The 13,729-nt window shown below is 41.8% G+C and overlaps 1 protein-coding gene across 1 annotated transcript in view; it reads left to right on the plus strand.

Moving 5' to 3' along the window:
• WRNIP1 (WRN helicase interacting protein 1) overlaps positions 1–8,835 on the plus strand; it is a 72,034-nt gene extending 63,199 nt beyond the window's left edge. The window contains exons 5-7 of the mRNA XM_075585827.1: positions 5,034–5,189; positions 6,435–6,514; positions 7,862–8,835. Coding sequence (XP_075441942.1) covers positions 5,034–5,189; positions 6,435–6,514; positions 7,862–8,122 — 497 coding nt within the window. The 3' untranslated portion in view covers positions 8,123–8,835. The remainder of the gene's footprint in view (positions 1–5,033; positions 5,190–6,434; positions 6,515–7,861) is intronic.
• The last annotated feature ends 4,894 nt before the right edge of the window (positions 8,836–13,729 follow it).

Below are 13,729 nucleotides of genomic sequence, written 5' to 3' on the forward strand. Positions count from 1 at the left end.
ATGGCTTCTTTCAATCAGAAAACTTCATGCTGGGAAAGGCATGGTTGATACAGCTGCAGCAGCCGTTATTCAAATACCATGCGTTGTGTATATCGGAATACCCATGTGATGGCGCGTGATTTCTTCCAACCTTACCACCTTAAGACGCGAGTGCAGAAAATGTAATTTTAGAGTTCTGTTTTTTAAACACCTTAAATTGACACAGTACCACAGTAGCACACATTGCAATTCATTCATTTCATTGCACACAAAGAAACAGAATCCATGAAATTCAACAAAGCAATCACGGTAAGCGTGGGTGCCTGGGGCGATTGGCCGCGTTCATGCTGCGTGGAGTACAGCAGAGCACACGAAATCGGCGCCGTGATTTGTTTGAATAATGGCCGCTGCAGCTGTATGTTCTAGAAATCAAGCTGCACAGCAACTGAGGCGTGTTAGGATTTCAGCATCTTTACAAAGAATAGTTCTGCATCAAACTATACCATTCGTTTTATCAAGAATTCTTTAATGTTTTCTTGTTTAACTTCATTTAAGAGAAATTATAAACCCACTAAGCAGCAAAGGATGGACACCGGGGTAATGCCTTCTTTGTTATAGCAACAAAAGGGAAAGGAGTACCGGAATCTCATTATCTTGTTCCTTTACATGATCCATAACCCAACCAAACCATTGTGCTCTACTGTATGCTGCCCATGTATTGTACCTGGTCTAACTATCTGACTCCTATATCTGCTGAACGTACCAGCTCTCAAAACAAGTCAATCTTGAAACGAGAGAAAGTCGGCAATTGACTCGAGCACAAAGTGTCTTTAACACAATGACTGCCCAAGGTGAATTCACAGAGACAATTGACGATTCGCAGTTCACCCACATTAATGTGATTTATTCTCTAGTAAAAAAATAACAAATCTCTATTAACAGGAACAACTACAATACTGACATTACTACAGTACATAAACCAGGCACCGCTTTGGTAATAAAGCCACCACTTTTTGCAGGATTCATCTTTTCTTGGTAGAAGAACGATTATCCTTACACAAAATCTAATTTCTAGCATTGCAGTGCAATACGTTGCAGGCCTATCCAGAACTTAAGCTAATAAACGTATACAGCATGTGTATAAAAAAGGACTGCCATTTCTTTCTGATAGGAAGTAATGGTTGTGTACTGTACATTCTTTTTATGGGCATTGCAGACAACACCAGAATGCTTTTTGGAGGGCTCAACAAACCCTCTCACCAGGGGCGAGTGGATTTTGGAAGCTAGCGAGGCTGTCTCCTCTACCCTAAATGCCTGTATTGCTGCAGCCAGCTGCACGATCCTCCACTCAATCACAGTGCCCTGTCGCCAACAGTCCCGCCCCCCAGTGGTGAAGGGGTGTCAGCGTGGCTTGCCCAATCAGGGGATAGATGTGATGTGCTGGGGAGAGATTTGATGTGCAGGTGGGGCGAGATGTAATGTGCTGAGGGGAGGTGATGTGGAGGGGGGAGAGGAGATGTGATGTGCATGGGATGGGGAGATGTGATGTGTGGGGAAGCAAATAAAAAGATCACTTTATTTATTATATATGCTCATATATTCATGTATATGCTCAATTGTACATTGGAATAGAAACAATGTGAGGGGAGGGGCCGGAGGGTGAGTCACTTTCTGGCGAGTAGCATTTTTTATAATTTGTCGAGCCCTGGCTTATTGTATTTAAGAATGCTTCTTGCTTTCCACCCCTCCCAGAAATCTTATTTGAATTTCATCCCTTGCATACTATCATTTAGCATTTAAATTGAAGCTACTTGCTAGTGCTCATCGGTGATCGACCTCAATACACAGACTTTTATATACATAGGTGACTGGACAGCAAGTATCCAAACTCAAGATGTAGGTCCCAAGGCCTTCTGGTCATAATTTGCCCCTTTTCTTTTTCCATGTTTACCACCTGTTTCTGCGATTTACTGTACATTCATGGAGGACATATTTTGACCTTTCGCTTTTTCCATGGGACACCAAAACATTTCAAAGAGAACATCCTGAAAGTTTCTAATGATGCTGTTTAAAAATCGGCGTTCTGTTTATCCACTATCTCTCAGCAGTGCAGCTGTTCTTTTTTTAATGTTCCGCTATGGGTGAGTGTCTGAAAAAGCTATTCATCAAGGTTCATGTGTCAATTAAGAAAGGTAAATGTGAGAGTACATGATGCTAAAAGCGGATCGCGTGCTCCAACACACAAATTGAGTTATTAGTAGAAAATGATATAGGATATAGGAGTGTTGAAACGCTGTGAATATATCAGACTGAAATACATTAAGCATTCTCACTACAAAGAGAATGCACTGTTGCTAAAGCAGCCTCTGATTTGGGCAACATACATACTGTAGGGCCGCATGCAAGTTTCTGCCCTGTAGACTGACCGGATGTGCAGTGTAATTAATCAAGTCCAGTAAGAGCAGTTTAATTGTGGAATTCATTACACATGGAGATTGTGATGACAGATACAATAGATGCCTTCAAAAAGGTTGGACATCTTTTTAGAAAAGGAAAGGTATACAGGAATACACCGAATAAGTTCACATGGGAAGGATGTTGATCCAGGGAGTAATTTGATTGTCAATATTAGAGTCGGGAAGGAATTTAATTTTCACCTTAAGAGACAGAATAATAATTTACTGGGTTTTTTTGTTTGCCTTCCTCTGGATCAAATACGGTAAGTACAAATATAGGATAAGCATCTGTCGTCTACATTTAGCATAGGTTGGACTTGATGGACGTATGTCTTTCTTCAACCTCATCTACTATGTATCTATGCCTTCATTGATCCCTTTTTCCTGCTTAAATCTTTTATTGGCATTTGGGGGGGAGGTACAGAAAGAAAGAACGTGTTAGGGAGGTGAGGACAAGGTTAAAGGATACAAATAAACAGCAACATTAAATTATAATTTATACAAAGGACAAATGTATGGTAAAGGATATTCAGTGTAGGGTTATACTTGAAAGTAAGTCTGTTCATCCAGAAGTTTCCAACAGCGGATATACTAAGTCTTCCAGAAATCAAAGTAACAGGATTGATAATGTCAAGCTCTGTAACCTTTTAAAGGGAGTTTTATAGAAGTAATATGTTTATCAAGGGCAGGATCGGCATCCGCAGAAAACAAGGCATTCCATATAGATTAAAATTTATTGGTATTATCATCAAGGAATGCTGTAATTTTTTTTTTCATAAACCATTATTTCTCTAATTTTGCTTTTAATTATGCTAAGAACATGAGCTTGTAGTTTTTCACGAGTAAGCAATGCCGCATCTCGGGATCTCCTTTGCGATGCTGGAATGCCTTAGACTGCAACCACCATTCCAGTACTTCAATTGCCTGGATGCCTATTCAGGGATAGCATGGTTAGGCCCTACACCCAACATCAGGAGAAAGTCCTTTTTTCGTTCTGATTAGAACGGTTTGCAAGATCTCCCTTTTATACATGAGAACAAAAATACATGATCACTGAATGTCACAAAGTACTCTAACATGCCATGATGTTCAGTGCATGCTGCAAGTGCTACTGTAAAGCTTAAAGGGGACAGTTCCACTTAAAGTAAGCATTTGTAAGTTTGCTGTTCTTATTTGAAGTAATTAATTGATCCATATTTCTCGGCAGAATTACACTAATCCTGTAATTATCACTTTTATGCTCTAGGCTTAGTTGATTGGCTAATAATGGCATCATTCTTACAAGATAAAACTAAATGTAGCCCATTTCCCTATGACTAAGGGAACTACAGTATGCGTGCTGATATTCCTGTTTTCTCACAGGAGGCCTCTGCCGCTGGGAGCCTGAGGTGAGCTCTTTTTCTCCTCCCGGTACAGCGCCTCCACCTATGAAGGATCCCAGCGTAGGCGGGATAACCCCTTACAGGAACCAACAGTAGTAATAAGTAATATACACACACAGTTATATAACTAAGGTTTACTGACACGCAATATAATAACAATGCCCCAATGCTGCAATACCACACAATATATCACACCAATACAACACATTGTGGTGGCCCAATGTTCCCCCAAAGTCCTGAGGGTGCTCTAAGCATCTAACCACCCAATGTCCACAGAACAATCCCACACCCAAATATGCGGTAGTGCGAGCCCCCCTTGTGTGTTGATGGTGCGCAGTGGGTACCTTCGTAGCTATGACCAGGGAATTGTGTAGGCCTTCTAGTAGCAGAGCCGCGACTGGGGTCTGCAAAATCCCCTCTCGCCTTACGGTGGTGATCTGCCTCGTGGGGGAGCTCCAGCAGGAGTGTCTCCTGTAATGTCTATAGGGCGTGGCCTGGTCCCAGGCCGCAGGCCACCGCGTGGTCGTCTGGTCACTGGTGCAATACTACTACAACAGTACTAAGGGGAGCGTCCCTATCTGGGGCCTTCCCTACAATACTGTACTGTTAGGAAGGATCGCAGCCTAACTGGGGCCTTGGGGGTGAGTCCTGGTGTAGGTGCTTCCTGGACACTACCTGTCTCCTTGCTGTCTACCGTCCGACTGGCGCGCGGGTCTTTTGCGGTCCAAAGATCTATCCCTGCCTCTCCTCTCAGCTGGGAGCCTTATTGGCTGTAATGCCCCGAAGTGGTAAGCCCTCCCCATGAGGACCATTGAAACCGTAACTGAGAAGATCTTTAGAAATACTTATATACTTAACTGTTTGTTTTTCCTTTACAAAAATGTCAGTCCTTTTAAATGTGACCTATTATGCATATTACTTTGGGACTGCACCTTCAACTGCTTTCACTTCCATATAGGCCCATCTAGTAACAAAGTGTTTCATCATCGTATATGAAGTTTGGAGGGATTATAAAGTGCATTTCAATAATTTGTATTGTTGCAGACTGCATGCTGATCACTTTTGGATCGTCAGCGAAAGGCTTTGGACATCAACAGAATGCAAGCTCTTGAGGACCATGTAACCTAAAATGATTATTGATTTGGATGTCAAGGTTACATACTGTATCTAGTGGTCATATCATTAATTTTATCCATCTTCTACTATCACACTATAGGGGAGGAGCACTACAACTGCATCTCTGCGCTTCATAAGTCCATGCGCGGATCTGATCAGAATGCCTCGCTCTACTGGCTTGGGCGAATGCTCGAGGGAGGAGAGGACCCATTGTATGTGGCTAGGCGGCTGGTACGGTTTGCAAGTGAAGATATAGGTGAGTATTTATTTTTACTTAAAAGCCAATTATTGGTGTTTTATATCCTTCAACAAGCTTTTGTTTCTCTTGTATTGCTACTTCCCATCCATGACCGATTCTTAGTGTAGGTTTATAATTGACCCTCTTAAAGTTCTCTGGAAGTATTTGTGGATTGTACCGCTCTAACATTACTTGTTTAACTATGTAGAGACATGGCACTATCCATGTTGGTAACTCCCATTATTCTTTTAATTAATGTGATATACAATGCAAGTCCATTGCTATTTTATGCTACAGTTTTTCAATGGTTTTGAATTTGAACCATTCTGGATAATTTGAACATGAACTTTTGTCAAGTATATGTTAACGCCATTCTATAAAGAGCTTAGTGCTTTTTAGCTTCCCAATAACAAACAATGAGTGTGTACAGTAGTTTTACAAAGGGATCGGCTCAGAAAAAAAATCTATGGTAGAAGGGCCTTGAGTATTTTAATGTAATTGAAGAAGACTTAAATATTAATATACTTGCATTATTAACATCTCTACTATATACATTTACATTTAACTTATCTTAAAAGTGAATTCAGTGGGAAAAATTGCACATAGCCGCCTGAATAAGTGGCATTAAATTAGCTTGGGCAGACGGTCCAAAGGCCATTCCAAAGACTTTCATGCACCGGAGTTGGTCCATGAGCTGCAATTTGAAGTCCTGGCGTACACCTTCATTTCTGGAGGCGATGTACAGTGAAGAGTATTGTAAAACAGTATAACTACATGACCTACAACCATCAAGGGTTACAGTATGTGTGGAATTTATGTGCAAAAGAGGGGCTTTTTGTTACAAAAATTCAAGTCTAAGTTTCCTTTTTGCAGATTAATGAAAGTATAATAAAACAGTGGGGGCGGGGGGATTATTTTGTGAACAAAGTGGTTGGGGAAAGAAGTGCTATTCTCTTCTGACTACATTCATGCCGTGGTACTCAAATGTAGCCATCTTATCAGATCACATTATAATAGCACAGGTCCGAACTGTAATATTTGTCCTTTCTCTGGATGATGCTCATTGATGTTGTAATGTAATAGGCAGTAAAGCATTTGTGGTCACTGTCAAGTGATGTATGAAGTTTTAATCTTTGAACTAGTAGATAACTCCAAAAAGAAACAAGAACCTCTTCAATATTTTTCCTCACCTGAATACGTTTTTTTTATTTTCATAACTTTGTGGTACAAAAGCCTAGTCATTTCTCTTGTGTTTTGTAACAGGACTGGCTGATCCCCTGGCCCTACCACAAGCCGTGTCTGCTTACCAGGCCTGTCATTTCATCGGAATGCCAGAATGTGATGTAAGGCAACTTTGGCCAATTTGTAATAATCATATGTCAGAGGGGTCGTGACCACTTCTGTTGATGCACTAATGTAGACTCTGTAGTGCAAGGCCTTTGGTAGTTCTACCTACAGTACCTTAGAAAGATGTTTGTGTTTAAAAAGTGCATTACTGTACAAACCTACTGCAGAAATGTTGGATGACTTTCCCCCCCATACTCCCACATCTTTTTTTTCTTAGCTTATCTTAACGTACCATCTTACACTTCTAAGCTTACTCCGGTTTGAATACAACAATCTCGGCAAAATGTAAAAAAAAAAAAAAAATTAAACCTACCAGGTTGCGCACTATTAGAAAAAGATTTTTATTGGTAAACCCGGGGGCCATATTTATAGTTCACCGCCATATTTTTAGTTTTTTTTTTTTATGTGAAAACCGTCGCCCAAAAATACAAATAGCTCTGCAACTGGTGAGACCCAGGACATTGTGGGAAAACTGATCACTGGGATTGCTGCTTTAAAGCAGTCAATTTATGTAGGTCTTCATCATGCATTTCTACAGTATTATTTGGCATTAAAGCTGCAGCCCAAGCTGCTGTTTTTTGTTTCGTTTTTAAACAAAAAAAATCCTTTTTATATGTGCATCAATAAAATCCATACAATAAGTCATTAACTATGTTGCCGATCGATCCGTTCTTCTGTGATCGATCGGCGAATATTCGGGTCCGGGACTCACTAAATGACTGTCAGTGCAGCAGAACAGGACCAAAGATGCAAAGTTGTGTGGGGAAGATCATGTGACCAGGCAGTCACTAGATACAATTGGTGCACTGCTAGAGAGAGGGCAGGGCTCAAAAAGGGTTATGCCAGAGCCTTTTTTTGAAGAGAAAGGCGATGCGACTTTGTAAATGGTTGCATTAAAAAACAAAAAATGCTTTTTACATTATAATACATTAAAAATTTAATTCAGAGTTTAAAAAAAATTAAAAAAGTATTTTCTCGGTACAGAACCGATTAATTAAAAAACACATGTAGGATATTGCTTGTTCTGCATTTTTAAAAGGGTGGGGGTGGACAGTAGCTATAATTATAGAATACAAAAAAATTGTGTCTGGGTTTCCTGAAACAAAACATTTAGATGGGTAGAAGTGAATAGTTGTGACCAGCTATAAATTATATTACTAGTTAAATCAGTTTAGAAGTACTTGTGAAGAGACATACAATGCTTCCTACAAAGCTTTCCCTTTTCTCCCCACGAAAAGGATATGGAATGGCTCAACTGTATGTAGAATTATATAAGCCAGAGGCTTGTATTTAAGGAAGTATAATCTAAAGGACAAAAACAATTTTCCTTTTTTTTTTTGCAGGTAATACTAGCTCAATGTGTAATGTATTTGGCCAAGGCTCCGAAATCTGTTAAGGTGTACAGCGCATACATGAAGGTGAAAGATTGCTTAAAAAACCACAAAGGGCCACTTCCACCTGTCCCCCTGCACCTGAGGAATGCACCAACGAAGCTGATGAAGGGCTTGGGCTATGGCAAAGGCTATAAATACAACCCCATGTTCCATGAGCCAGTAGATCAGGACTACCTCCCTCAAGAATTGAAAGGGATCACGTTTCTTTAATAGGTTGATTGCATCAGCCTCGATCCCGTTGTTTGCTCGCAGAATGGTTTTTTTTTTTTCTCGTCTGTTTTGTAAATGCTTGTTTTTGATTTTGTATGTGACAAGGTTAAAAGCAACAATTCCCGCAAGATCTTTTTTGTTCACCTTACTCTGGGACTCACCTGATATACTCCCTGCTCTGGGACACTTCTGCTGCTTTAAAAGTATACTGATTATTTTTTTTGCTCGTTCGGTTAAATAATAATATATATACAGTATGGCTGCAGTGTCCCTACAAAAACCTCCATATTGTGTCCTGATGTTGCAGTTTTCCATTGACTTCCGGAACGACTGAACCTGGGGGGTAGAGTGTTCTCCTGCAAAAATATCATCTGGGAGATTTAATTTCACGACAACTGGGTGGTGCTCAATTTTGCAACACATAGCACTTCTTTAACATGTCCCTAGAAATTAAATGTTTATCTGCAGGAAATTGCAGGTAGCCAGAGAAACTTGTCTCATTTAGAATGTCCACAATTACATGTGTTTTTTTTTTTTTTTTAATTATGACTAGATCTGTCAGCATAATTATTAGCCACATACCCAATGTTCACAGATTATATATTCTCTTCAGTAGCAGACGGTAAGCAGAAACTGTAATTCTCAGCAGTCATAGCTTGTATAGCTCTAAATAACACAAATCTATTAAAGAGGCATATATTTTTAGTTGTAAATGTGTTGAAGTTCTTTATTGTCATTGCTTTACTCTGCATTGCACTACTGCAAAACAGAAACACTTCTTGTCTTATTCCAAAAAAGATCTTATACTAAATTATAATGTATATTGCGTATCTATATGTAACGGGTATTCCCCCAACCCCAATCGCAGATAGAGTGCATGTGAGGGGGAACCTATATGTTACCAGGTGTGGTGCGTATACCTGCAGATTCACAGGAGGCCTGAGCCTCCACTAGTGAGAGCCTGGGGTGAATTCTCTGGAACGATCTTCCTTACAGCGCCTCCACCTATATAGGATTCTAGGAGTGTAGAATGTACCCCACACAAGACCCGCATATAGTAACCACATGCTCTGGAGTATAAGTATAACCGTTTACTATATGAAGAATAGAACATAACACATGCATCTGCATCAATAACTGTATCACTCTGTACCAAAGTCCCAACTTTACGCTTACGTAGCTCCCATAAGACTGATTGAATTCTCTGTAAGAAGTCAGATAGGTCCTCTCCCTCCTTTTGGCAAAGGTTGTAGTATTTCTTCATCAATTGTCCTACGTCTTCTCCCTTGCTGTAAGCCCGCTCAAGGGCCTCCATCATCTGTTGAGTTGTAATGTCAGCATGCTGATCTTTACACATCTGTATTGTCGTGGAGCGGGAGGAAGTAGACATTCCATTATGTGTTGCCGCTTCACCGAATCAGGGCATGTCCATTCTTCCAGGACCTGGGAGGTGTATTCCTTCCAGACTTCAAACGCTTCTTCGCCCGTCAGGGTAGGCTGGGCCGCGGAAAAGATCTTTAACTTGCGATACTGCTGAGGAGGCGGGGATTCGGGTTTGGACGCCCCCAATTGCAGGGTGGCCTTGGCTAGCATTCAGATATCCCCACGCTTAGAGGAAGAGCTGGCTATACTTAAAGGTAGGCTGTATCAGGTAAGAGCACCCCGCTCGTCTCCACAATAACTTTCAGGGGGGGAGGGTGACATATGCATAGCAACCTCTTGTAAGTTCGTGTGAGAGCTGCTCGGCTCTGATTTTATAGGCATTTCAGGGTAGATAACAATACAGCAGGAACCTGTCGGTCTCGAAAGTCACAAGCTGGACGGGCCCCTGTCTTCGGTTATGTCTTGCCCTATACTCACTAACACGGAGCAATACTCCTGGTCCGCAGCTTTACGTCGTTCCAACACTTTAATTTTTTTACTGTATCCCGGATGTTTGGATGCTGCCTCAGGGTCATTTGTATCGCAGAAGAAGGGGTATCAACAGGGACTCGGCTCACCGTGAGCGTGTGAAGCGGCGGAACTTGCATCTCCACGGCCCAGTCATACACCTCTTGGCGTGACGGTAGCGGGGGCGACATAATTAATAACTGAGTTTGGGCACCCCAGGTCTGATCTCAGCAGCGCCTCCAAATGTAACGGGTATTCCCCCTACCTCAATCGTAGATAGAGTGCATGTGAGGGGGAACCTATATGTTACCAGGTGTGGTGCGTATACCTGCAGATTCACAGGAGGCCTGAGCCTCCGCTAGTGAGAGCCTGGGGTGAATTCTCTGGAACGATCTTCCTTACAGCACCTCCACCGATTCTAGGAGTGTAGAATGTACCCCACATATAGTAACCACATACACTGGAGTATAAGTATAACCATTTACTATATGAAGAATAGAATATAACACATGCCTCTGCATCAATAACTGTATCACTCTGTACCAAAGTCCCAATTGTCCTTCACTCCCACTTAGGAGTGTATACCCTGTACCCCCACACTGTGTCCACAGTATAACCCTTCTCCCGTGGTCAGCGCTGCCACTATGTGTGAGTACTATGTAGTTGGTGCACTTATGTAACAATATCTGCCCAGTGTGACGGCACCTGAGCTTCAAAAAGGGTCCGCCGATCTCCTGCGCGACGTCCTGGTTTCACCAGCACGGTGATCCGTCAGGAGCGATCCCACCCTGTAGATAGTCCTGCTCTTTCAATGGAGTAGACTTGAGCCCAAGCCTCTTCGTGGGAAGCGCAGCGTCCGCTGTGTCCCTAACTGACAATATCATTAATGGGGCTGGGTCCCTAACCTAGGGCCTGTCCCTGAAGCACAATCTACTGAGTGGCTCAGGGCTAACTAGGGTCAAGGGGGCTGCTGGCCTAGTGCAGTGGGCCACTGGCCCCTGCACCCTCACCTCATTCCCCTAGACTCCTGCTGTCGACTAAAGTGGGCTTTACGCATGAAATGTAGCAATCCCTGAGAGCAGGGAGATACTCTAGCCCTATTGGCTCCCTGGCATCATGTTCGTTCTTGAGGCTCATGGGACATATAGTCCCATCTAATAGCTTCCTCTGATTGGCCGTGCCTTCGCACGCTTGTATTGCGCATGCGCGAACTAACAGGAGTCTCCCGCCATCTCGCTACACTGCGCATGCGCGAGGAACAGACATGGCGGCGCCCTGTGCTGTCGGGCTGCCGCGGAGCCTCCGGAGCACCGGAGCGGTACCTACTCGGCCTCCTCCCCTCCAGACGCACTGGCTCGGGCAGCCGCATCATCGCGCCTGGCAACGGAGGTAACGGGGAGGTCGCGATGCTCAAAGGGGCCCAGGGCTACATATATTTATTTTGTATTCATTTTTACCGTCCTAAAGCAATAGTCGTCACGCTGCAGTCATTTCAACAGTTCTCTTTAGTGATACAGTATATTGAACCATTGATTATCTTGATGATTTTTATTTTGTAATCCACGAAGGCCATGATCCACAGAACACTATTAAAGTTGCAGATCAAGCAATACCTACATGTTTGTTTTTTGTTTTTTTAATAAATCGGTTTTCTTTGAAACAAAGAAAAACTTGTAGCATTTAAAAAAAAAAAAAAATTGAGAGATGTTTTTAATGTATTCTAATGTACAGTAGCAAGCATTTTTGTTTGTATAGAAACCATTTACAATGTCACAGCCCCTTCCTCTTCTGAGACGGACTCTGGATCTTGAGCCCTGCTCTCTCTAGCAGTGCACCAATTATATCTAGTGCCTGCCTGGTCACATGATCTTTCACACAGAACTTTGCATCCTGGGTACTCTTGTGCAGCCCTAACCGTGAATTAAATAACCCCCGATTCGACGATCGTTTACAGGAAAACGGATCGATCGGCAATTTAGCTAATCTGTATGTGTGCAGATTGGAATGATGCACATATTGAATGGGAATTTTTTTTTTTTTTTTTTAACGACAGCTTAAACTGTAGATTTAACTCAGGGCTCATAATGTACATCACAATCCAAAGTTGACGTTATGTAATGTGCATCCTAAACGTGACTGCACAAAGCTAATTTTATGCGAAACCAATAGCCGGTATCATTAGTATAGGCATAACAGTACTAATATGATTTAGTGTGTATGTGCGTTAAACATGTTAGCGCAGATATGCCGTAACATTTATTATTGCACATACGTGTTAAGCCACATTTCTACGCATGTTCGTTACAGAAGTAGGCCGCACATTAATGTTAACATCTAATACCACCCTTGCGCAATACATATAGTAGTGTGTTATGTTATAATCAATCACTTCAAATAAAGTATAACTACTGTAGAAGTAAAATAACAGTCGTAAGTCAGGGCATATAGCGGCATTCATTGAGAAGTCTCGTCCCTCTGCACTGGTAGGATTAGAATGCTGCGTTTTACTGAGGAGTTGGAAATTCTCATCAATGGCATATTTGACCATTATGCCAAACTGTGTTGGAGCTACTGTATGTTCTAGAACGAGCACAGCTGAAAAGAACAGAAATTGGAAGGACATCCTCAAATCTTTTTAATGCTCTCAGTCGTGTAGTGAGGACCGTTGACATGCTGAAAAGGTGTTGGGCTGACAGCAAGCACAAATTCAAGAAGAAGCTGTCAGACCATGCCAAGTCATCAAGGAGGACAGGAGGATCACAGCTCACTGCCTATGACCAGCTCATGATATCACCAGCTAAGGTGGATGGGCTGCCCAACACCACAGATGCTGACCTGCAGAAAGAGGAAGCTGGCAAGTAATTTCAAAACAATCATGAATATCCAGTTAAACGTAACCATTTCCTAAATATACACTACACACATGGGTGGATTAGACTATTGGGCGATAGGGTGTAGGTCAGTGCTGCAGCTCCCCATGTCACTCCATGACAACAGTTTACATAGGATAGTTAAGGGCAACTTTAAGCATTAACTGGGCCATGACCACACTTTTTTTTACACAATAATTACTTGCCCCATTGCCATCTAGTACAATATGAAATAATTATACTAATGAAAATTACCTAAAGTTTATTTGTTTGTGTTCTTTTATTAATCTACGTCTACAAGATTTACTTGGGATTAGCAATATATTAAAATATTAATAATGTACTGTATTATGTTAGCACTGTAAGGGCAAGATAATATAAGGCTGTTAAGCTTTAGCATGCCTTTACTCCCATTAATATAATAACTATGAAAATGATTGGGAGTAAAGGCATGGTTAAGCTTAGCACGCTTTTTTAGGTATAGCCTTCATTTGTGTCTTTAGTATCACTTTGTGGAAACAACCTTGACATTTTAAACCTCACTTCAGAATGTAATGTCCTAATGAAGAATGTCTTTGATTTAACTCTATTTTTCTTTTTCATTTCAACATTTCAGACAAAAACCCTCATCCACCTGCATCAGGACCTGATATTTCTGAAAAGGAAACCGCACGGTACAGAGGGTGAAGAATGCTACATCCTCGATCTAACTGCGGTAGATTAACCAGCTGTGGTCACTCCATCTGTTGCCGTGATCCCTCCACCAGTAGCCCCTCTTGCTTCTACTGTGGCCCATCCTGCTTCGTTGAGTCTCTGATTCTATCATAGCAGGATTTGTTGGGCTTGC

Source organism: Ascaphus truei, chromosome 2, assembly GCF_040206685.1.
Source record: "Ascaphus truei isolate aAscTru1 chromosome 2, aAscTru1.hap1, whole genome shotgun sequence".
Taxonomy (NCBI): domain Eukaryota; kingdom Metazoa; phylum Chordata; class Amphibia; order Anura; family Ascaphidae; genus Ascaphus; species Ascaphus truei.